Source organism: Pongo pygmaeus, chromosome 8, assembly GCF_028885625.2.
Source record: "Pongo pygmaeus isolate AG05252 chromosome 8, NHGRI_mPonPyg2-v2.0_pri, whole genome shotgun sequence".
Lineage (NCBI taxonomy): Eukaryota > Metazoa > Chordata > Mammalia > Primates > Hominidae > Pongo > Pongo pygmaeus.
Genome location: NC_072381.2, coordinates 46,665,380 through 46,690,028, shown reverse-complemented (window position 1 = coordinate 46,690,028; position 24,649 = coordinate 46,665,380). Strand labels below are relative to the sequence as shown.

The window sequence follows — 24,649 nt, the reverse complement described above, 5'->3', positions numbered from 1 at the left end:
AGCTCATTGAGATCTACGGCTTTGCCTAATAATTATAATAAAAGTATTCTAAGCCTGCATCTTCAACCAGAGTTCTATCTCCAGCTAGAAATGCATATAATCCAATTACCTACTGAAAGTATCCCACATGAATGTTTCATTGAACTCAATATGTAAAGAAAACTGTTGGTCTGTCCCATGACTGTTTGCACTTCTCTGTTAACCTGACAATTTCCTACTCCTTCCCCATGAGCATTGTAAATGCTTGTGCACAATCTGAAAACTTATGAATGACCTGAGATTGTATCTGTCCCCTAGCTTTTTAAACTCAATTGTCACTAAGCCATATTAACTGCACCTATTTTCTACCTTTGCTTTATCTTTCCAGTGCCACTTGAAATACAAACTTATTTATTTTATATTTATATTTCCTAGTTAAATGTGGCCCCTTAACTGATGGCTTTCACAGGGAAAAAGAAACCCTACAAATTACTGTTCTTATTTTTTAAGTTAAAAAATTAATCAAAATAAAATAATGCCAAAGAAGGACCTACATGTTTAAATGTGTAAATGGAGCTTCTGAATTTGATTCATTTTACCCTTGATTGGTCAGACTTTCATAATAGATTGATACTAGGCCACAGATTGGTTACAAAAAAAAAAAAAAAGACTATCGCATGAACTACTACGAAAGCTTCGTCTTTAAATCTTTATGTGATTATCCTCCATCTATCTTCTATATGAAGGACCAGAAACTATAGGCCACAGGCCAAATTCAGCTTACTAAATGGTTTTTTATACAAACTTTTATTGGAGTACAATCATGCCTCTTTGCCAATACATTATCTATGACTCGTTTCACCCTACAATGGCAGAGTTGAATAGCTGTAATAGAGACCACATGGCCCAACATATTCACTATCTGACACTTTACAGGAAAAGTTTGCCAATCTCTGCCTTATACCATGACCAGAATGCCCTGATACTCAAATCTAATCCTGTGACTCCCCTGCTCAAACTTTTCCACTGAATTCCTGCAGAAAACATTGCTGGCTTCCTATGCATAGTCATTATTTATTCTTTATTGCTGCAGAAACACAAGTTCATTTATATATTTATTATTCCATTACCCCCATCCAATCTTAAAAGAAAAATCATTATTCTAAGCTAATCACAGTAATTACATTTGCTTTCCTAGTGATTGGTATAGAAATAAGCATGTGGTATAATCCAGCCAATAAAATGTTACAGGAAGATTACTGCAAGCTTCCAAGTTTTCTTCCTATTTAAAAAAAAAAATGTGAACAAAAGCAGCCCTCCCAGCCTTCAGATATTGTCTTGAGATAGCATGATGATTGGAGCTGTTGCTAATTAGCCAACCAAGAAAGGAGACATGAACAAAACACTGCCGATAGCACAACTAATAATGGCGGGTGGGGGGGAGTGAGATCCTATAATATCCCTGTACCACCAAAACAAGTTTGGTTTCTATGGTTTTAGCAATTGTTAGTTAGTTCGTCTAATATTTACAGCCAGAAGTATTCTGAGAATTTTTCCAGGGCCTACAGAATAAACTCTACTCATTTCTACACTATTAAAATGTGTTGCCTAAGCTTGCCTTATCTAGACATTCAAGTCATTCCCAACTACTCCCATACCCCACTATTTCCACTAGGGAACCCAAAATGCCAATAAACTCTACAAAGTTCACTCAAGCATCTTACCATTTGTACTTGCTTTTGTAGCTATTTTTTTTGTAGGACATATGATCATCTTAGATGTTCCTTCTTCCAAAACTTCAATTTTATTAGATGTTACTCCTGGCACGCATTCAGTCTCTACAGATGTTTCTTTTTCCTCCCAAGTGGTCTTCGTAGGTCTTTCTTGTGGCCATGCAAATTTCTCAGATGTTTCTTTCACAGGCCTTGTAATTTTCCTAGGTGTTTCTCCTGCTGACTGTTCAATCTTTCCAGATATTGCTTTCCCCAAACATTGAATTTCATCAGATGTTCCCTCCACCAAGGGTGCAGCTTTGTGTTAGAAATAACTTTTTGGTGCCACAAAGAAGAGTTAGCACTCCAGCAACAAGTTAACACTCCAGCAAGGCAAATTTACTTCTATAGAAGGGTAAGTCTTGCAGATGGAGCAATAGCAAGAGCACACTGGATAAGGGAGGGGAAAATGTTCTTATTCCTAACGCAGCTAGTCTCGACTGCTGTGTCTTTCCCCTATTGGCTAGGGTTGGAACACAGACTCTAAGCTAATTTTGACTGACTAATTCAAAGAGGACAGGAGTGCAAGTCAGAGTGGCAGGGTGGGTAGTTTCCGCAGGAAGTACGGTTACAGAGCAGGTGACTAAGGATGACTAAGGACAGAGCAGGTGACTAAGAATGACTAAGGACAGAGTAGGTGATAGGGACTAGGAGGAGGTCATTTACTGAAACTAGGGGCAAGGAGGCATAAAGAGTGAGGAAGTTAAACTTTAAAATGGAGAACAAAGAACAGAGAAGCTGAACATACTGACATATTGGTTCTTTGAAGAGGAACTCAGAACACACTGTACTTAACAATCTTCCCTCTCTTGAATTTTAAAGGACGTTAACAGGCTAAAACCTTTGAAGAGGAATTCACTGTATTCTACAATTCCCTCTTTCAATTTGTATAGCCCTTCCTCTTCAAACCTTTTTAACATGTCTTGGCTTTGTTTTTCAACTTGATCCTCTAAAAGGAAAAGCCTATCTGAATAAAGTGGAGGACAGCTAAGGGAGGTTTTAGAAAGTGTTGTTTCTATAAGCCTTTGCACTAGCCCATGTATGCATGGTATGACACAACACCCAACAAGAATGAGTACACCTGTTACTGCTGTAAGAGAAGTAAGAATTGAGGCTATGATTTCTTTCCATTTACTGAACCACCTTTCTAGCCATCTTGAGAAAGGGTTATTAACTCCAGAATTTTTAGCTAATTCATTGGATAAAGTGGTAAATCCTTGTAGGGCTCTTGTTATGCTCCCATTGGGAGAAGTGTTGTCTGCCCCCAATGGATAAAGATACAACACTGAGTTTTAATCATAACACAAACACCACCTTTTTCAGCTAATATCATATCTAGGGTCATTCTGTTTTCCCAGGCCATCTGACTCAATTGTTCTTCTATTCCTTTGACAGCATCCCTGGTGTAATTAATAAACCACTGTTGATTATTATAGATGTAATTTATCCAATCTACATTTTTATTGTCATCCACCAAAATATCAATTCAAATCCTGTAGCTATTTGATCCTGGGCTTAAATGTATCTGGTACTCCTCGTGGGATTCCAATAGCATCTAAATAAATGTGGGAGTGAAAAGACCCATAAGGGACTTCCCTTGCTTTATGATGTTGTGTTTTCCCTTTTTTTTTGTGGTTGATGAAATGCCAGACTGAAAAGTATAGCCAACTGGACTAGAGCACAAGGGCTGCTCCAGTTACTTGGCAGAGTGTCCAGTAAAAGTCCACCACAATACCACGATACATCTGCTCAGGAGTGTATAAGGGCTGACTGATTGGTAAGCTCTTGGAAAGTCTTAAGCTTACTGCATCCTTTTAGGTCTCCAAGCAATGCTAAGTTTCCTCCTTGTTGTGAGAGACATGAAGTGAACTTAGTGTTGGGAGACAGAAGCTGGATGGCCCTTGGGGGCTGACCTTCAGGGTGTTGAACTTTGGGTTATAGCAGAGACAGAGATTGACACGACTTGTTACCCCAGGCTGTGGAACCCTGGAAAAGAGCTACCATACAGCCCATGCCTGGTCAACTGAAGGACCATCCTAGTGGAAAGGGGAAAATCTGGGCCTCTGGTCTGCTGTGTGCACAGGCATAACATTGCTTTTGTTTAAAGTACAAATGGAGTACTTGATCCATTCCAACCAGGCATTCACATCTTGATATCCTGTCTGAGTTGCCAAAGTTTGTTTTAGGTCTTTAACTTCTACAATACCTACCTTGGTCTTGTCATTAGATGGAGGAGGAACAACAGTTTCATTGTGAGAGTTTTTGGAAGAAGGCTTAGGGGAAGGTGTAGGCAGTAGGGGAGCAATGAAGCATATTTCAAAAGATCCAATAGGGTCTGTTTCTGAAAACTCAGACCCCATATCATAAAACCAGCTTAAAGAAGGGAATCAGCTTAGAGAAGGGGAAGAACTTTGAGGGTTTGAAATAATAACCTGTATTGGGTTGCACTAGTTTACCTGAAAGTTAGGGGGAGCTATATCTTTAGTAAAATGAATGTATGGTTTTAGGAATTACAACTACTGATTGGGGCAGTCCATCCTTGCTCTAACTTGCACGTAGTTGGACCAACTACGTCATAAAAACTCCGTGTCAAGGGGGCAAGACTCCCAGTTGACACTGGGGTCTTCATTGAAACTTTCCCAGACTAAATGATCCAAATTCACTAATATCCAGTCTGAGGAGAGCCAGGAAGTACAGAGGTACTTTTTTGAAGTGGAGAGCTGTCTTTGACTTGACAAGTCTCCACAAGGTATAACAAGGCAAGCATCAAATGTAATAGTTTGAGGCAAAATGGGTTCCATTGCCTGAGTCAATATTTTCTATTAGCCTAAACCTGGGCACTATATTTTCAATTAAGGCCTCAACTACATTATTGGCCGTCACATTTGAAAAGGGAATAGCTTTGACCCAGTGAGTAAGGTGATCTACTATCACTAGTAAATATTTTAGACGACCTATTGGAGGCATCTCTGTGTAATCAATCTGGATACTTTGAAATGGCCTTAAGTCCGGACTCCTTCTCCCAAGGGGTAATATTTTTATAGTTTGTTTATTAGTTTTCTTACATACTAAGCGACTGTCTGTAACCTATTTGGCCAGAGTATAAACTCCTATACACCCAAAAACTTTCAGAACTGTGTCACACATGGATTGGGGCCCCCAGTGGGTCCCTTGATGCAGTTGGGACAAGTTTTCCCTCATAAGGGGTTTGAACAACATTTCCCTCTGGTCTGGCAATATCCATTTTTCTTCTGAATTCTCTTTAGCACCTATTTTTATTAGTTTCTCTTTTCAGTAGGAGAGAAAATGGAGATGATGGTAGGAGGAGGAAGGTAAAGAATTCAGTGAAAAATAGATGTTTTAAAAGAAATGGCAGCCTGTTTGCCTATGTAATCTGCTAGGTTATTTCCTAGACTGTCAAAAGAAAGACTTTTCTGGTGTCTGGGGACATGGACAATCACTATTTCTTCTGGCAACTGAAGGTTATTCAATACTTGGGTGATTAGCTCCTTATGAACAAGATCTTGATGTTTACTATTAATGAGACTTTGTCCAGTCAAAATTTTTCCAAATATATGAGCCACTCCAAAGGCGTACTTAGAATTGGTATAGATGGCTCCTTCCTGGTTCTGTAAGTACTTTAAGGCTCAGCTGAGTGCAAACAGCTCACAGGTTTGGGCAGACCAATTCTTAGGCAATTTTCCTGCCTCTATTTCTTCAAGAGTTTCTCCATCAATTACTGAATACCCATTGCATCTTTTTGCCTCAATCACCTGGGAGGAACCATCTATAAATAAGTGTCATCCCATCCTGAAGGGAGTTTCTCCTAGGTCTGGTCAGACCTTTGTATGGTAATCAGTTAAATCTAAACATGTGTGCTATCTCTTTAGATTTGGATCCCCTATTAGGAAAACTGCTGGGTTAAGGGAATTATCAGTGCTTAATGTTAAATCATCTTCTTCTAACAGAATAGTTTCATACTTTAAGATTCTTGAGTCAGTAAGCCACCTCCCTGCTTTCTGGTTTAAGATACTTCTAACTTGGTGGGGCGTTCTTACTGTCAATTTTCCTCCAAAGGTTAACTTCCTGCTTTCTTTGACCATTAGTGCTATAGCCACAATGGGATTGGATGCATTGAGGCCACCCACAAGTAACTGGATCTAAGACTTTTGACAGGAAGGCCACCATGGGCTGCCAATGGCCTCTGTGTTCTTAAGTGAGCACTCCTAAAGCTACCCCATTATCCATGTTGACAAAATGGTGGAATGGCTATTCTAGGGAAGGTAAGGCTAAGACAGGGGCAGTTATAAGCCTTTTTTTCAGCTCTTCAACCTGATCAACTTCCTCAGAAGTCCACAGGAGATGGTCAGTCTTCACCTGAGCAAGTTTTGGATATAGAAGTTTACTGTTTAGTGCATGTGAGTTAATCCATAAGGAGCAGTATCCAATTAACCCCAAAATTTCCTGAGTTCTTGTTTAAGTTTGAGGCAAGGGTAGGGATATGATTCCCTCAACTCGTTCAGGCCCTGTTCTTCACTTCTCTGCACTTATCCAGTGGTCTAAATATTTAATTTCAGGTTCTACATACTGAAGCTTTCCCTTTGAGACTCACAACCCCTCAAACTGCAGATGGTTGAGAATATGTGTAGAGAAGCCAGCTACCTTCTCTATAGCTTCACCAGATCTAAGAATATCATCAACATATTGGAGCAGGCATATTTGTTTGGGAAGACAACTTTTTCTAATACTTGTTCTAAAATTTGACTGAAAAGGTTAGGGGAGTCTGTGAACCCTTGGGGTAAAACTATCCATCGATATTGTTGTTTCCACCCTGAATGGGGATCCTCCCACTCAAAAGCAAATATATCTTGCCTATCTTCAGCCAGGAGACATGCCCAAAAAGCATCCTTCAAATCTATTACATTAAACCATTGATTATTATATGGAATCTTGCTGAGAATGGTGTAAGGATCGAGGACAATGGGGTGGGTAGTTTGTACTATTTGGTTAATAGCCCGAAGGTCCTGTACCAGCTGGTATGACTCATCTGATTTATTGACTGGCAATACTAGGGTGTTATAAGAGGACATACAGGGCTCAAGAAGCCCATCTTTAATAAGACCTTCAATTACAGGTTTCAACCCTATCTTGCCCTCTAGGGGAATGGGGTATTGTTTCCTCCTTACTACTTCCCTGGGGATTTTTAGCTTGATATGGTTGGAGGGACTCAGAGTTTCCCTCAGTTTCCTTCTTTGGATCAGACATTAGGATTAATATATTTTTCACCTGCAGTGGTGAGTAGCTTTAATGAGGTGAGGAATCCTCTTGGGCTGAGTTGCAGGCCTGTGCCTAACTTCAACATTAAATCCCTCCCTAGTAAATTAGTCCCTGCTTTAGGGATTAACAAAAACTGAATATGAGCTGATTGAGCCTGGTATCTGACTTCTGCGTTTTCTAAAATTTTTGCTTTAAATCCTTCTCCCTTTACCCCAGAAACCAAAAGTTCCTCTGAAGAGCAGGCAATATTAGATGGGAAGAAAACAAGCAGAGGATTGAGCCACTCCTGAATTGACTGAAAAGATTATAAACTTATGCTTAGTTCCCACTTCTAGACTTATCAAGGGCTCCTGGTGGGACTCAAGATAAAAGAGACAGAACCCCTGACCCCATTATTCTTCCTCAAAAGCCATGAGTGGAAGGGCTTCTTTTTCCTTTTTTAATTTGGGACAGTCTCTCTTGAGGTGGCCTGTTCTTCCACATTTGTAGTGCCTACCTTGCCCTTCCCCACTCTCAGTTCTGGGATTCTTTGATTTTACTCCCCCATACTATTTAGAGGGCCTAGTAGATGAGAGCCTTGATCCTCCCGATGAAGGCTTGGGTCCTTTAAAGGAGGGTTTGGAACCTTTATAGTTTCTGGCCCACTGGAAGCTCTGTTTAGGGGTACATGGGTTTAGAGCCATCTGTTGGAAGGTGAATAACATAAGTTTTGTCTTTTGTTTTTGCTCTTCTTCGTCTCTCTTCACAGATACTTTTTGAGTCTCTCTGAGAAGTTCACTTGAGGTCAGTTTTCCCAATCTTCTAATTTTTGTAACTTTTTTGAAATATCTGGACAATGTTGGTCAGGTGCAGTGGCTCATGCCTGTAATCCCAGCACTTTGGGAGGCCGAGGTGGGTGGATCACGAGGTCAGGAGATTGAGACCATCCTGGTTAACATGGAGAAACCCCGTCTCTACTAAAAATACAAAAAATTTGCTGGGCGTGGTGGTAGGCGCCTGTAGTCCCAGCTACTCGGGAGGCTAAGGCAGGAAAATGGAGTGAACCCAGGAGGCGGAGCTTGCAGTGAATCAAGATCACAGCATTGCACTCTAGCCTGGGTGACAGAGAGAGACTCCATCTCAAAAAAATAAAAAGAAATATCTGGATAACTTTTAGTGACAAAATGGAGCTTTAACATTCCCTGTCCCAGGGGATTTTCCAAATTTAGGCCTGCATATTGTCTCATTTGCTCCTTTAGTCTGTCTAAGAATTTCATAGTCCACTCATCTCTCTCTTGTTGCATATCAAATGCTTTAGAAAGATTTTGAGTTTGGGATACTGATTCCCTAGTTTCTTTCATTATCATTTCTCTTATGTCTTGCATATTTTCTTGGTGAGCTGCGTTATTATCCCACTGGGGATCTTGGGCAGGGAATTTTTGGTCCGTGATAGGAACGTTTTGACAAGGAGGGTGTTCACATTCCCAAATTGCCATAGCAGCCCTACGGATCAGATCATGCTTCTTTCCTCCTCCAAAAAGAAGATGCCTAGGATGGACATAAACTCGACCCAAGTGTATAACTGAGGTCTCAAGAACTGATCAACTTTGCCTGCCACCTCATAAGGGTCATCTAACAATGGCTTAACTTCCTTTTTCAAACTTCAGACTTCTGAACTGGTCAAGGGAGCATTCACAAATACAATGGCTCGTCCTCCTTGTGGCATGTCTTTTAAGGGGAAGAGAGTTAGGGCTGACTCCTTCGGTGTGGAGGGAAAAGGGAAATTCTGAATGTCCTTTTTACATTGCTGTACCTCATGCTGGAGTCCCTTTAGGGAGAGGTATTTAGGCTGACAGGAGACAGGCTCATGGGATGATAACTCCCAACAATTAGAGTTGTAAGGAGGAGGAACAGCATGAGCAGGAGAAGGATCTGGCATGGGATCTGGGGTGGCAGCAGCTGCCCAAGGGCAAGCGTTTAGGTGTGGGAGTCAGCTTTAGGTGGCTTTAGGTGTGGGAGTCAGCTCGTCTGACTTTTCAATTTGAGATGCTGGATTGGGTTGTTCCCTAGTTGTCTTTAAGGGAATAAGGACAGGTCCCTGTCTCCAACAAAGAGCATAGTCTAGTTCTTCTTGAGAAACCAGATTTTTATCATTAACATATTGAATTAGCAGTTGGCACATTACATCCTCATTCGACCCAAACTTTGGCCAGAAGATTGAGGGTTTGAAAATGGGACCTTGGGTCCAAATGAAACAGCGGTATTTTATCATCTAATGCTTTTTCTTATGTTTAGTCCTCTCAATATCCTTCCAATATTTTAACATGAGACCCAGGGGACTATCAGGGGGCATGTCTTTGTTACTATCCTCTTCTTTTTTGCTCCCTGTCTTACTTGGGGCTTTTCCCATGTTAGGTCCTGGTTAGGCTCAATCCCGCATACTAGAGATTTCTTCCCTATCCTTTAGCCCCACCTGCTGGAGGCTCCTTGCACACTTCTTTCGCTTCATCCACTCCGGCTGCTTCCCTCCCAGGAATTTTAGGTCCCTCTTAGCATTGGCATCATGGTATAAACCCCACAGCAGGATCTGCCCTGAGCCCTATGAGGATACAGTGAATTCCTCTTCAAAGGTTTTTTATTCAAATAAAAAACCGCAGATAGGACCCACTGACTCCTCACAGCAATAATGCTTAGTATCATCCACACAAACAGCACCACAAGCAGTAGTGCTTGTGATCATTCACACACACTTTCAACCTCCAGAATATCCCGACCACCAAGGAAATACTTTGTCACCCCTACGACATTTCTTACCTCGGTCTGTGCACAGTTACCTGGTCGCCACTTTATGTGAAGATCCTTTCCCCCAAGTTGCTGGCCTGTTTCTTTCCACGTTGCTGAGAGCCCGGGTTTAATGGCACCAGTTGAGTCTTGATTCCTTACCTTTATGGCCACTGCAACGAGGCAGTGGGGTGCACCTCCTCACGGGAGAGGACTGGACCCTCCCCCAGAAGAGAATGGGAATGCTGGGTGGGCCCTTAAATTTGTGCAAAATAAATTTTCGGTGCCGCAAGGAAGAGTCAGCACTCCAGCAACAAGTTTTTCAGCAAGGCAAATTTACTTCTATAGAAGAGTGGTCTTGCAGGTGGAACAATGGCAAGATCACACCGAACAAGGGAGAGGAAAGGGTTCTTATTCCTAACGCAGCTAGTCCCTACTGTTGTGTCTCTTCCCTATTGGATAGGGTTGGACTGCACACTCTAAGCTAATTCAGATTGGCTATTTCAAAGAGGGCAGGGGTATGAGCTGGAGTGGCAGAGTGAGTAGTTTCAGCAGGAAAGACAGTTACAGAGCAGGTGTCTAAGGATGACTAAGGACAGAGCAGGTGACTAAGAATGACTAAAGACAAAGCAGGTGTTAGAGGCTAGAAGGGGGTTGTTTAATGAAACTAGGGGCAAAGAGGCATAAAGAACGAGGAAGTTAAACTTTAAAACGGAGAACGAAGAACAGACAAGCTGAACATACTGACATGTTTGTTCTTTGATGAGGAACTCAGAACTCATTGTACTTTATCTTCCCCCTCTTGAATTTTAAAGGATGTTTACAGGCTAAAATCTCTGAAGAGGAATTCACTGTATCCTATTCACCAGGTGTTCTTTCCACCAAGCATTCAGCCTTGTCAGGTGTTCTTTCCGCCAAGGGTGCAGCCTCATCACGTGTTCCTTCAGATGTTCCTTCTGCCAAACACACGGTCTGGTTAAATTTTCCTTCTGCTAAATATCATCCTTCTGACTCTTTACCTGGAAAACTTCTGCTCATTCAGCTTGCTTTCCTTAAATACTACCAAACTTTTGTTTTCTCCTTTTTTTTTTTTTTTGAGACAAGAGTCTCGCTCTGTCGCTCAGGCTGGAGTGCAGTGGCACGATCTCAGCAGATCACTGCAACCTCCACCTGCTGGGTTCACGAAATTCTCCTACCTCAGCCTCCCATGTAGTTGGGATTACATACGCACGCCACCCAGGCCCAGCTAATTTTTTGTATTTAGTAGAGATGGGATTTCACCATGTTAGTCAGGGTGGTCCCAAACTCCTGAGCTCAAGCAATCCGCCCGCCTTGGCCTTCCAAAGTGTTAGGATTACAGGAGTGAGCCACCGCTCCTTGACACTACCAAACTTTTTAAAGCTTTAATTCTTCACATTGGATATAAAATGTCTGACACATACTGAATATGGTAACGACATAATAAGTGATAATTATAAGCTCCCAAAGGGGTTCTGGCACAGAGTAAGCACTAAATAAAGTAGTAAATAATAAAAAAGATGATAATAACAAGAAAAATGCTTAGTGCCTTAATAAAGTAGTAAATAATAAAAAATGAAAATTATAACAACAAGAAAGATGCTTAGTACCTTAAAGATACCTGACAGTTATTTGTTAAGTGGACAAGTAGATAAATGAATAAAAAACATAGTTAGGAAATTCTGTTGGAAAAATGCAGAAATTCAACAGAGAGAGCTCTAATGTATTACGAGCACCTTAAAGACCCAGACTATGTGTATTCCATCTTGGTCTCCTGCAACTTGCAAAATCTAACTTATAGAAGTCCTGGATAAATATATAATAAATCAAAGATGTGCTCATACAGTTCATATTGTACAATGTATTGTGTCACATTTAGGTATCACAGTAGCACTTTTGTTATTGTGAAAATTTTTTCCACTTTTATTATAATTTGTTGAGCCTAGAGTTGAGCTAGTTGAATATTTATAATGATAATATTTTGGCTAGTAGGAACAGAGTATCTTGTTGTAACAAAATTACTATTAACACACTAATTATCCAGCAGATAGAACAACACATCTTGTTCTAATGAAGTAAATATATCTTATTTGGTTTCAACTTAGAGGGAATGAAGCTGATAATCCTGAGACCTTGTTGGTACAAGACTATGTACCATAACCTGTGCTTCTCAACAAAGAATTGCTTTTCTGACTTCTGCACTCAGTAGGTATCTTTGAAAAATAATATCTTATTGGTACTGATGCACCCTGGCTAAGTTATGTTAATTCTTATTCACATTCATTTTTGGTGCAAGAGAAGTATTATTGAGTTCCAAATTCTAAAGACAGTTACTTCTTTAGTGACACAAGTCACTATGTCACACAGTTGATCTTTGAATAAGGGTTTTCACTCTAAGAACCCACTAATAGACAGATTTTTCTTTTCCTTTGCCACTGCAAGATAGCAAGACAAATCTCTCCTCTGCCTCCTCCTTATCAGCCTACTCAACATGAAGGCAATGAGAATGAAGTCCTTTATGTATAATAATTCACTTTCATTTAATAAATAGTGAATATATTTCTTCCTCTTTATAACAGTTTCTTTTCTCCAGCTCACTTTATTCTAAGAATACAGTATATAGTACATATAAAATAGAAACTGTGGGTTAATTGACTGCTTATTTCACTTTTTTTCAGGCTCCAAGTCAACAGTAGAATATTAGTAGAGTTTTGGAGGAGTCAAAAGAAACAGATTTTCATATAAAGCAGATTTTCAGCTACATGGGGGGATCAGCACCCTAACTCTCATGTTGCTCAAGACTCAACTGTAATTAATTCTAATTTTCTAAATGCAAATCATTTATTGCAAAAATTAAATAAAGCCCAGAAGTTCAAGACCAGCCTGGGCAACATAAGGAGACCATGTCTCTACAATAAAGAAACAAACAAACAAATAAATAAATAAACTGTGTTCCTTTATAAGTTATAATATTCAAATGCTGCAGTTTTCTGTTATTAATTCCTACTTTTCATTATTAGATGTTCTACTATTTGTGGCTTGTAATTCAAGGCATCTAAGCTATTTTATAATTTGTAATAAAATTTATTTATAAATATATTAATTCATTAAATTGGATAAGCTGATAATCCCCTATTACTGAGCTCATCAATCACACCAAGGATTATACATTTTATAACAAGCATAAATTGTTATGACAGTTGAGGAAACATACAATATACAAACTTAAAAATTGTTTTACTTATTTATACAAAAGTATTATATAGGATATTAGGGACCACAATTAAACAAATATTTTTTCAGATAATATTTTTGAGATTATAAACCATCTAAACTAAATTCTTAATGAATTCTGAATTATAAACTAAAAAATTAAATCAAAGCTATGTATATATATACAAACACTTACATATAGGTATATATGTAAACACATGTTACTTACACATTGCTTTTTTAATAGCTCTTTTGTGATCAACACTCCTATAATCTTATGGTAGCACCACCAAGAGTAGTTTACTATCAGAGGTCTTACCTGGATTGCTATTTTGAGAATTTTTAGATATCTTTTGTTTATATTCCAAAAGTTGTTGATGAACGCTATGTATAAAAATGAAATAAATAAAATTACTATTTTAACATTGATATAAAAAACATTTACCAAATTTATTAAGTTCTTAGAGTATTTTAGACAATATTAGAGCTAACATCAGAACATCACTTTTTCCATAGACTTTAAGTTTGTAAGCTCTATGAACTTATTAAGCTTCTAATTAAAGAAGAAAGAAAGATAAAACATTCATGAATTGAGGGCAGTATAACTCAGTAAATTAACTAGAGTTAGCTTGACATATGGAAAATGTCCTTAACTCATGAATAAGTCCTAGCATGGCTACCAACAGGTATTTTTTCTTAAACAAGTTGCTTCTCTTAGACTCAATGTCTTCTAAAAATAAGGATTTTAGGGCCTTATTTCACTCGGTTATTATAAAGATTTAACAAGATAACATTTTAAAAATGCTTAAAGAAATAGTGAAGCAAAAAAATAATTTGTTCTTGAACCTTATTGCTGAAACTATTTTAAAAGTCCCAATAAAACCCAACATATTGGCCTGGTGCAGTGGCTCATGCTTGTGATGCAAGCACTGTGGGATGCTGAGACAGGAGGATTGCTTGAGTCCAAAAGTTCAAGACCAGCCTGGGCAACATAGGGAGGCCATGTCTCTACAAAAAATAAATTACAAAAAAAAAAAACAAATGTGTTTCTTCATAGGTTATAATATTCAAATATTGCAATTTTCTGTTATTAATTCCTACTTTTGGATATTAGATGTCCTATTCTTTGTGGCTTGTAATTCAGATCATCTAAGCTATTTTATATTTTGTAATGAAATTTATTTATAAATATATTAAATCATTAAATCAGATAACCGAATTATACTCTATTACTGAGCTCATCAGTCACACCAAGGGCAGAAAACTAATTGATGTCAGCATCTGGCTTGGACTACTACTACTCTTTATCTACCTCCTTAAACTCTGAACCAACAAATCTTTGTTGGAATGATGCTTAGTCACTATGTTCATTTCCAGCTGCTATGGAAGACAAAACCCTACCTTTATTTTTTATAAGTTCCACAAAGAAGATGCAAGTTGGTATTTTCTCATTTCTGAGATCCCTATACTAACAAAATATTGCACACAAGATCCTGTGTGTTACCACATCTCATTTCATAGATCACCTTCCGTAAATAATTTTTTTGTATGAAAATCACAATTGCAATACTGGGTGTCACCCATTTTGCTTTGACTCACACCATTTCCTTGGAGCTAGTTAGAAGGTAGTAAAATGTCCTTTTGGGGACTGCAAGAAATATGCAACACTTTACAGATTTGTATGTCATCCTTGTGCGGGGACCATGCTGATCTTCTCAACGTTGTTCCAATTTTACTACATGTACCACTGAAACCAGCACAAATCCTTACTTTTATACGTGAAGACTGATTAGTGATGGATGCTTAGCTCTGTTAAATCTAACCAACTTACTTGAGATTTCGTGAAGTCTATTGAATGGCTTCATGGTGATGCAGCATTTGAAAATATTTTAAAAACTCGAGGTAGAGATGTAAGTAGCATGGGAGATTTTTACTTTTGGGAAAAAAGAATCACTTGAGGGGACAACCACAAGTTGGAACCCACTACAACTTGGAAAAGATGACATTACAGAATAAGATGAGACCTTCCACTACCTACAAAATGGTGCTACACAGGATATAAAGGTCCAGAGACATAGATCTGGTAACAAAGACAAAATGAATCTCTAATTTCTTCCTGTAACATTATTTCAACCTGACTTACAGTTTCAAACTACCACAACTAATATTGACTAGAGAAAACAGAAAAAAGCCGCTCGAAGTATAACTTACCATGAAGGTCTAGGCCATGTCCAGGCTAAGATGTGGGTTTCACATCAGGTTTTGTGTGTGAGGAGAAGGGTCAATTTGCTCACTATATGTGTGGCTAAAGCTAAAAGTTCCAGCTGCCAGAGTGGGGTGCTGGTACTTTGGAAACAATGGCTGAGAATATGTACGTGAACTTTAAAAACATGTAATAACTTCGAAGTCTACACCATGAAGACTGAGGGATCTGTGTTAGTAAGGGCATCCTGGTCACAAAGGTCAATAATTACCAGACTGCAGGAGCAGTTTCAATGGCAACAATGCAGCAACAGAATCAATGGAAACAACAAAATGAAGAGAATGGCCATTTCCCCCCTAATCCTTCTGACTTGTACAAAAGGAATGTCTTCCTTGGACTTAGGTTCAGATTCTTTTAAAAAATTCAAGAATGAATGTATGGAAGACAGCCCCCAGGGGACATTGTCAGGTTTTCTGCTTAAAGTGGACATTTCAAAACCCAAATAACTAATTAGAAAAACCAAAATTGTGACATTATGTTTATCCCATGCATAGGGGTTATACTTCAAATCAAGTAGACAACGTTAGCGGCCCTAAAGCCCTAAAATAAAGAATCCTGGAGCCATTACTCCTTCTAACTAGTCTAGCTTTTTGCCTAGTTTCTGGCTCATGAAGTGAACTAACTCACTGTCATTCAAAAACTACCTGAAACAAACTATAAAATCTCACCTAGCCTTTAAATGTAAACACTTACAGATTAAATCCACAAGCAACAGCATAACGTTCTGCAGTCATTCCACACGTATCTTCAGCACAGATGTCAACATTTTGCTGAAGAACCATGCCAACTATCTCTGATGATCCATGACATATGGCAAGCATGAGAGCTGTGCTAAAATAACAAAGAGATAACTTCATTATTAGGAACAGAACCAATTTAATATGTGCCTGTCAGTGTAGAATTAACAATTTGCATGTATTAACAAACGTTAAGTATCTTGAGTGCTCAAGTGTTTATCCTTGTAAATCACGACCAAGGCTAAAAGGAAGGGGCAAAAAGACTCATGTCCCACTGGGATATGGCATAGTAGAATTGGCTAACATATAGTCCACTGAGGGGCAAGAAAATATGTTCTGTTCACTAATCTAAAAGAGGCAAAGTTTTAAGTGAAGAATTATCTATTTCCTCCTTAGTCTGATATAATATTTTATACTTCAAAATTAGCTATAAGTCGGACAAGTGAGAGCAATCTGAAGGCTTAAAACAATATTAGGAATAATATTGTCCAGAGTAGCTGGGACTACAGGCGTGTGCCACCGTGCTTGGCTAATTTTTATATTTTTCATAGAGACGGGGTTTTACCATGTTGGCTAGGCTGGTCTCGAACTCCTGGCCTCAAGTGATCCTCCCACCTTGGCCTCCCAAAGTGCAGGGATAACAGACGACAGCTACCATGCCCAGCAAATATTGCATTTTTTAAAAGTGTATGAAAAACAGAAGTTAAAAAAATACTATAAAGGTGTTAATCATTCAATATTGAATTATAAAGTAAACTAAAAATTCATACTTCTTAAAACTAATACAGAACCACTTTAGCTAATAGAAGATAATGCAACCAAAAGCATCAGATTACAAATAAGAATCAGTCAATATAATAAAAGAAGAAAATCCTACTATATACCGTTATGTTGACCAGTCCAAATAATTGCTTTTCTTCCCAACTGATAATTTGTGTTGGTATTTTTCTGTATAATCTAATAATTTTAAGTAAATGTTATTAATTTAATATTTCTGACTTGAGTGTTATTACTCTAGCACACTACTCAAGTGTTTTTTAAATAAAAAAACTACTATACCATTTAAACTTATCAACTGCATTTGCATTTGCATTTTTTGTCAGTAAAAATTCCACAATTTGCCCACTTCTTTTCCTTATGGCCAGTAAAAGTGGTGTGTGGCCAGCCTGTAAAACAGCAAAAACAATTTATAATTCATGAAATTACATATTTCTCAACTGAACTGAATACCTTATATAATATCCTATGAACTTAAACAATAGAAAGTAAATCAATAGCAATCCCTTCTTTCTCACTTTTCTGTGCTTTCCCATGCACTGCACCTTCTCTTGTAAACATTCAGCCTCTGCATCATCACATTAACTCTGGTTATCTCCAAAAATCATTATATTGTAATGATTTTATTGTTTCCCATGTAAACCAAGAGCTTCTTGAGGGCAGGGGCTGTATCTTTTATCTCTATATCCTTAAACCCTAAGGCACAGTAGTAAATACTTTGTTTTTTACTAAATTAGTAATCTAAATTATTACCTCTAGAACAGTGTTTCTACAACTATATTCCAAAGAATAATTATCTTACCAGAAGCACAGTACCCCAACAGATTCCACCATTATCTATGTTCAAGAAATGTTATAAAACTGTGAATTAAATGTTCATTATTCAAGAAATGAATTGAACTTTACCTAATCCTTATTTGACAGTATATTTTTGTGGCAAATATTAACATTTGACAAATTAGAATTTCAGGGATGCAGTTTTGACAGCTTCCCCGCAAAAATGGAGGTTTCCTCTGGGTGATACAAACTCACTTGATTCTCTTCTATCAATGATCCCAAGATTCCAGATGCCGATGTCAGGCACTCCTGCTCTAAATGGGTAACTAAGGAAGTGGCTCTAAATTAAAAGAGATTGGCTTCGAATAAACTTTGATTGCTTATTATTAAATAGTCCATGGGGTTTATCCTATTACCAGACAATAGGATTTTATCTCAGCTATTAGAAATTCAGTATAAAAGGCCAGGGAAGGTGGTTCATGCCTGTAATCCCAGCACTTTGAGGGCCAAGGTGGGCAGATCACAAGGTCAGGAGATCGAGACCACCTTGGTCAACATGACGAAACCTCATCTCTGCTAAAAATACAAAAAATGTAGCTGGGCGTGGTGGCACACGCCTGCATCCCAGCTACTCAGGAGGCTGAGGCAGGAGAATCACTTGAGCCAGGGAGGCAGAGGTTGCAGTGAGCCGAGATCAAGCCACTGCCCTCCAGCCTGGTGACAGAGTGAGGCTCTGTCTCAAAAAAAAAAAAAAAAGAAAAGAAAAAAGAAAAGAAATCCAGTATAAAAGTTTATTCTCAATTATAATGATACTCCTAGGATCCTAATGCATATCTACTTCTTAAAATGCAGTAATCCATTTTTATTCTGGTTTCTATTGTAACTGATACTATTTTTTGGCAAAATATCAGAAGTATGAATAAAATGGCTTATTAATGAAAGTTCTAACTCATGTATATGAATTAGCAAAATAGAAGCCACTAAATCACTTGAATTTTAAGGGACAATTCTGTGGAGAAAGATATAATATTTTCTGCAATATGCATAACCTATTCAAATATAACCGTGATTAATCTAAAAAGGCTTAAAGGCCTTCTAATAGAAGATGATTATTTGTGGTTTATATGAAGAAAAAATCATCATTTAAAAAATATTCTAAATTCTAGAAGACAACCCCATTATTAATGAATTAATGTAAAATATAAACTATATATTATAAACACCTATAAACTGTCTTCAATAACTTGAAATCTTTACCAAAATATACTATGAGAGAGGAATTGATAACTGAAATATTTACAGAGGCAAAAGAGGTAAGTTGGAGTAAGTGATGTAACTAGGTGGGCACAGTAGCAAACTGGAAATGTATGCTTTATGTAAAGCTAGAATGTCTTCATAGCATACCAAACAGTCATATGGGCTCAAAAGACACCAGATTCAGTCCTTTAAGAGGAAATCCAGATTTCTGCATGTCTCCTAAATTTTACATGTTGACTCAATTTATGCACGCAAATTTTACTTTCCTGTAGTTTTACACTAACTGGAAAGAAAAGAAAAACTTGGGTGGGAAATAATATTTGAAAAAGTTTTACCTTTTACAAATTCAAATATTTATCATAAATGCACAGAAAAGCCATACTAATAGTTCTTTTAAAAATATTAATATTTATAGCAAAATCCTAGACAATTAAGTTTTGTCAAACTATTTTCATAGAAAAATAGGAATGTTTGAGCTTCCAAATATAAAACAATTTACATATGTTAATGTTAAACAAATGGATTTCAAATATTTTGAAAATAACATTGGTTAATGTCTACCTTGTTCTTCACTTCGATGTCTGCACCACAGGACAGCAATTTTGCCACCACTGACAAATTCTCACTATAAACAGCATAATGGACAGCTGTGTTGCCATACACATCTACAATATTTGGATCAGCACCAGAATCTATGAGAATATTTGCACAAGCCTCCCTCTGGCATTGCAGAGCCTGTCAGTATCAAAGCAAGAAGTAAATTATAAATTATAGGAAATATAAATAAATATTCCAGAGGTTTTACAAACTAGTTATATTTCAATGAGATAAATTCATTTTTATTCTATGTATTTAAACCAAATCCGTCTCCTGCTGAAAGAAATGGCTACGATTTACCTTCATCAGAGGTGTCCTGTTTTCACCATCAAGGACATCAAGCTGGCACTTTCTATCTACCAGAAGTGTTACTACTTCTGCATGGCCATTGGCACAGGCCCAGTGTAGAGCAGTCCTACGAGAGTGAGAGGACTTTTTAGGAAAGTTTAGTCCACTGTCTCAAAACATATAATGATTTATGTAATTGTCAACATTAAATACCATGCTCTCTCTCTGCCTTCAGAACAAATATTTAATATTCTCCTGAAGAAAGTACAACATTCATTTGCTCTTATTACTCACTACATTAATGAAAGAGTGGCCTATTTGAATAGAAAGAGCTTGGCCTTTGGATTCAGTTCAAGTTGGGCTTGAATACTACTGTAAAGTCTTTCACCTTGTAGCTATCACTTAACCTTTCTTTACCTCAATTTTCTCATCAATAAAGTGAAGATGAATACAGCAGTTATCTCACAGGACATCACTGTGATGCCTCATGAGAATCTGTGCAAAGTATTTTGAAGAATTCCTAGCACATGTAACAGCTCAGTAATTGTTAGATATTGTAATTATTTCTACTACTTAACAAAGAAAACATTTTAAGTAAAATGGTACAATTACGCCTACTTTGTGGTATGTTTTAAAGGTTAGAGATAAAACTGTATTTTAATAATTCTAAGATACTCTATTCATCATATTTTAACATCTCTGACATTGAAATGCCACTTATAAGTCATTATTTATTACAAGTATATTTTGCAGAAATTTAAACAATCTTTTATTGGTACATAAATAAGGAGGCATCACACAATTCACGGTGCCTTCCATAAAGTGGAATATGGTATATACAACAGGATGATGGCAGTCCTAGTCACAGGATTAACACTTAAAGAAATTTTAGCTTTTAAGAGTGCTACACAAAAGGAGAGTTGAAATAAAAACAAACTGTTAAAACAAAGTACTTCTTTAATATTTTTAAAACTTCAAGCCAAAGAAAACTTGGGATTCAAGTAGGTATGGCTCATTTTATTCCATATTTAGATTTACAGAATGTATGTAAATTCATATTTAAATTTATAGAATGCATTTAAATTAGGTATTTCCAATGATTAATATTACTATTTAAAGCTGTTATAAATTTCCAAAATCGTGGTTGGTAGTTATCTTTTACTAGTTTCTCACTTCAGAAGTGTTTTTGTTTTAAAGATGAGAGGAAAAGCTTCAACTGAGATTCAGTCCTAGTACTCCAACTTTAAATCTCTCACTTTGCTAAGGCTGAGCAGGTAAATGTGAAGTTTTTAAGGATGAAAGGATCTTGAGAGTTAATGTATCTTCTACACAATAGGCATTCAGCTTACATGTGATAAATTGATTAAAAGGATAAATACAGTTGAGAAGTTCAATATCTTAAAAAACTGCTATAAACAACTTATATTTTCTATTTTATTTTCTTAATAATAAAACTACACTAATCTATAATTATTGACATATATGTAATAAATCTATATAAAATAAAAATATGTGCCTAATAAGATGTATATGTAAATCAACAAGCACAGGTAGAAAGATTGTCTTTTGAAGATGCTAAAATTTCACAGAATATACTAATCCACAAAAAATAATAATTAAAATATGGAAAGTGAGAAATTATTTTTATTGGTGCAAAATTATATTCCTGCTCTTCCCAAAAATTATTTCATTAATAATAAACTTTTTCTAATAGCATTGTACATGCTCTATGTGGAAATCGAAGATAATAAAAAGGAAAAACATTTTATATTAAAACAAATGCCTTCAAATAACAAATTTTATCATATTTCATACACAATTTCAGATAACACAAGACTGTAGTCTGTGTGTATGTATAATCAAACTGAAGTTTACCCTCACTTGATACACCAAAATACATTTTCAAATGTCACCTACTTCTCTATATATTTCTACCTTCAGTGGTCACATATTATCCCATGCTATAAATTCACTGAAATGTATTTATAAAAGCCATTATATGGATTCTTAATAATATGGTACTTACCACCAAATTGTCTATTTGAAAAGTTATCTGCAACTTAAACTTTAAACAGCAGTATAAATATCACAGCTCTTTATCCTCACAAACTTTGTAGATAGAAAACAGTATTTGATTCCTCTTTTAACTTAAATGCCTTCTCTAACCAGGAACACTAAATATTGTTTCCTGTGTGCATAGGTCTCTTACAGATCTTAAGAAAATACTTTGCCCAATTTTAAATTACAGGCAAAGTACTATTTTTAGATCTGCAATTTAGATCTCTAATTTAAATTGCCCAATTTTAAATTAGAGGGTTTTTTGTTGAGTTAAGTGAATTATCTATAAAATGACGATTTTTAAATCTAATATATATACACACACGCACATACATGTGTAGTAAATATTTTACAAGTATGCTGCCTTTTATTTTTTCTCATTACAGGTTAAATTAATTTTTTTTTGCTTAATTATCCTTCAGACTGCTTGCTTCTGAGCTTCTTGGGTTTTGTCAATGTAAAAATGTACCTGTGTAAATAGGCATTTATGTTTTCTTCTGGTGCTTTTATCATTTTGTATATTAAAAAAATTTTAATCTATATTCTGTCAGAAATTTACTTTGTGGCATAAAAATCTAGTTTGCTCCAAAAAGCAGGCATTTCACTTATGAAACTAATTCTTTCCCTACTAGTATACAGTGTGAGCATTATCAAGTTCTAAATTCTTAGATATTTGGGTGTTTCTGGATTTTCTATTCTGTTGTATTCATTTACCTGTCTTTTCAGCTGTTATCAAACAATTTGTGATTTATTTATTTTTGAGACAGAGTCTCACTCTGTCACCCAGCCTGGAGTGCAGTGGTGGGATCTCAGCTCACTGCAACCTCTGCCTCCCAGTTTCAAACGATTCTCCCTCCTCAGCCTCCCAAGTAGATGGGATTACAGGCTTCCGACATCGTGCCCGGGTAATTTTTGTGGAGTCGGGGTTTTGCCATATTGGCCAGACTAGTCTTGAACTCCTGACCTCAGGTGATCCACCCACCTCGGCCGCCCGAAGTGCTGGGACTAAAGGCGTGAGCCATCACGCCCGGCCCTTTTTTTTTTTTTCAAATTTTATTTATTTACGTATTTATTTATTATTATTATTATTATTTTTTTTTTTTTTTGAGACGGAGTCTCGCTCTGTCACCCAGGCTGGAGTGCAGTGGTGCGGTCTCGGCTCACTCCAAGCTCTGCCTCCCTGGTTCACACCATTCTCCTGCCTCAGCCTCCCGAGTAGCTGGGACTACAGGCACCCATCACCACGCCCGGCTAATTTTTTGTATTTTTAGTAGAGACAGTGTTACCCAGGATGGTCTCCATCTCCTGACCTCCTGATCCACCCACCTCAGCCTCCCAAAGTGCTGGGATTACAGGCATGATCCACCGCGCCTGGCCGTGGCCCATTTTGTGCAAATTAATAGCACATTTTGAAATCTAGAAGGGCAAGACTTTTCTACTCCGTTACAAAATTTTTTAAATGTCATCACAATAGTAAAAGACAGCGTGTGTAATTTTAAAAATTTTAAAACGTTGATAGCTTTATTTGGTTTATGTAAAACTGATAAAGAACTTGCATCTTGAGAAAAATGAGTCTTCTTAAATTCGAAAACATAAACCATCTTCTCACCTCAAAGTTACCTTCTAAGGTCCCTCAGCAAAGAATACATTTACATAGACATTCATTGATATTGAAATGGATACTGGACTTTATCCAAAAAATTTTTAGCCAAGAAGTTAATATATTATGGGAATTATTTCATTATGCACCATTTCATAATGTATCTAACACTATATTTTAAAACCTGTACATTAAAAGTAAAACCCTGTATGTACTTAATTTTGTAAGTTAAATCACTTTAAAATTCTCTACACAGTGCTCTGTGAGAGGAAGTGGGAGTGAAGGAGAAAGCAGCTAAAGTTTGGGGTTGATTTTAAGGTGGCCTGGGCCCTCCGCCCTGCAGGGCGCCCCCATCCCAGGCCTGGGGGAACTGCCCGGGAAGAAGGCCTAGACCTCGGAGCCCAGGACGGCCGCCCCGTCGCCCGCCACTCCTCCACCTGGTCCCCCCGTCCCCAGGCCTCCCAGCCCCCACTCTGAAGGGGCGATCCTCCCACAGCCACCTCTTCCTCCTGCAGCCCTGGCTCAGGCAGGGCCTGGTACCTCTTCTTCGCATCTCTTCTGTTCAGGTCCATTGTCGTCTTCTTCATCATCCTCTCCAGCTGCCAGGCTTGGCCCCGGGAGGCAGCTTTGTGGATCTTCCTGAGATCCCCATGGTGAATCACGTAAGAGTCGCTGTTGGTGTAGACCAACTGACTGAAGGGGCTCGGGCGCTCCGGGCCCGTCTCGCCCTTGACAGCGGCGGCAGAGAGCCTCTCCATGGCTGCGGCCACCTGCTAGAGACAGCCCGTGTCTCCCGCTACTCGCCCTTCCCCAGTCCCCGCCGCTCGCCCTCGCCCTCGCCCTTCTTCAGTCCCCGCACCCGCCCTGACACCAGTAGAAATCGCAGTCGGGCCAAGCTTTTGGACACTCCAGCCTCTCCCGGGAGAAACTGGCTGCACAAAACCGTTAGGCAGCTGAGCAGAATCTTTAGGCAGCTGAGCAGAGCCGTTAGGCAACAGCACATGCGCAACTCAGCAGACCAGGGAGACACGCGAGGCGGGAAACCGCCCTGGCTGCGCTTCGCCCAGCACCTCGTGCAGGTGGCACCTGCCACTGAGGCGCTGTCGGGCTGGCGGGGCTCCCTGGAGCGGAACGTAGGGGGCTCCCTATCACACGGCCTGCTTGACAGAGCCGCCCCTGGCCACTCCTCAACCTGAGATCCACGAGCTGGGCCCTGGCGCTGGGCATCGTGCAGCCTCCGGGGTGGCGCTGAGCGTCGGTTCCCGCCCTCCTGCAG

At 38.3% G+C, this 24,649-nt stretch overlaps 1 protein-coding gene and 1 non-coding gene across 3 annotated transcripts; both read right to left on the bottom strand.

The window, feature by feature from the left end:
• Window positions 1-10,106: 10,106 nt before the first annotated feature.
• LOC129006318 (putative ankyrin repeat domain-containing protein 30B-like) lies at window positions 10,107-24,371 on the bottom strand. 2 transcript variants are annotated; one of them, XM_054435863.2, is made up of 8 exons: window positions 24,233-24,371; window positions 23,914-24,143; window positions 19,728-19,842; window positions 19,392-19,565; window positions 17,079-17,185; window positions 15,976-16,113; window positions 13,339-13,403; window positions 10,107-10,744 (listed from the first exon to the last, which is right to left on the bottom strand). In XM_054435863.2, the coding sequence occupies exons 2-8, from the start codon at window positions 24,129-24,131 to the stop codon at window positions 10,647-10,649; spliced, it is 915 nt and encodes a 304-aa protein (XP_054291838.1). In that variant the 5' UTR covers window positions 24,132-24,143; window positions 24,233-24,371; the 3' UTR covers window positions 10,107-10,646. The 2 variants fall into 2 exon arrangements, with proteins under 2 accessions (XP_054291838.1, XP_054291837.1); XM_054435862.2 differs by having other exon boundaries at window positions 23,914-24,146; window positions 24,245-24,335.
• Window positions 14,673-14,779, bottom strand: LOC129006958 (U6 spliceosomal RNA). The gene has a single exon (XR_008492147.1). It is a non-coding gene; the product is annotated as a U6 spliceosomal RNA (small nuclear RNA).
• Window positions 24,372-24,649: the final 278 nt, after the last annotated feature.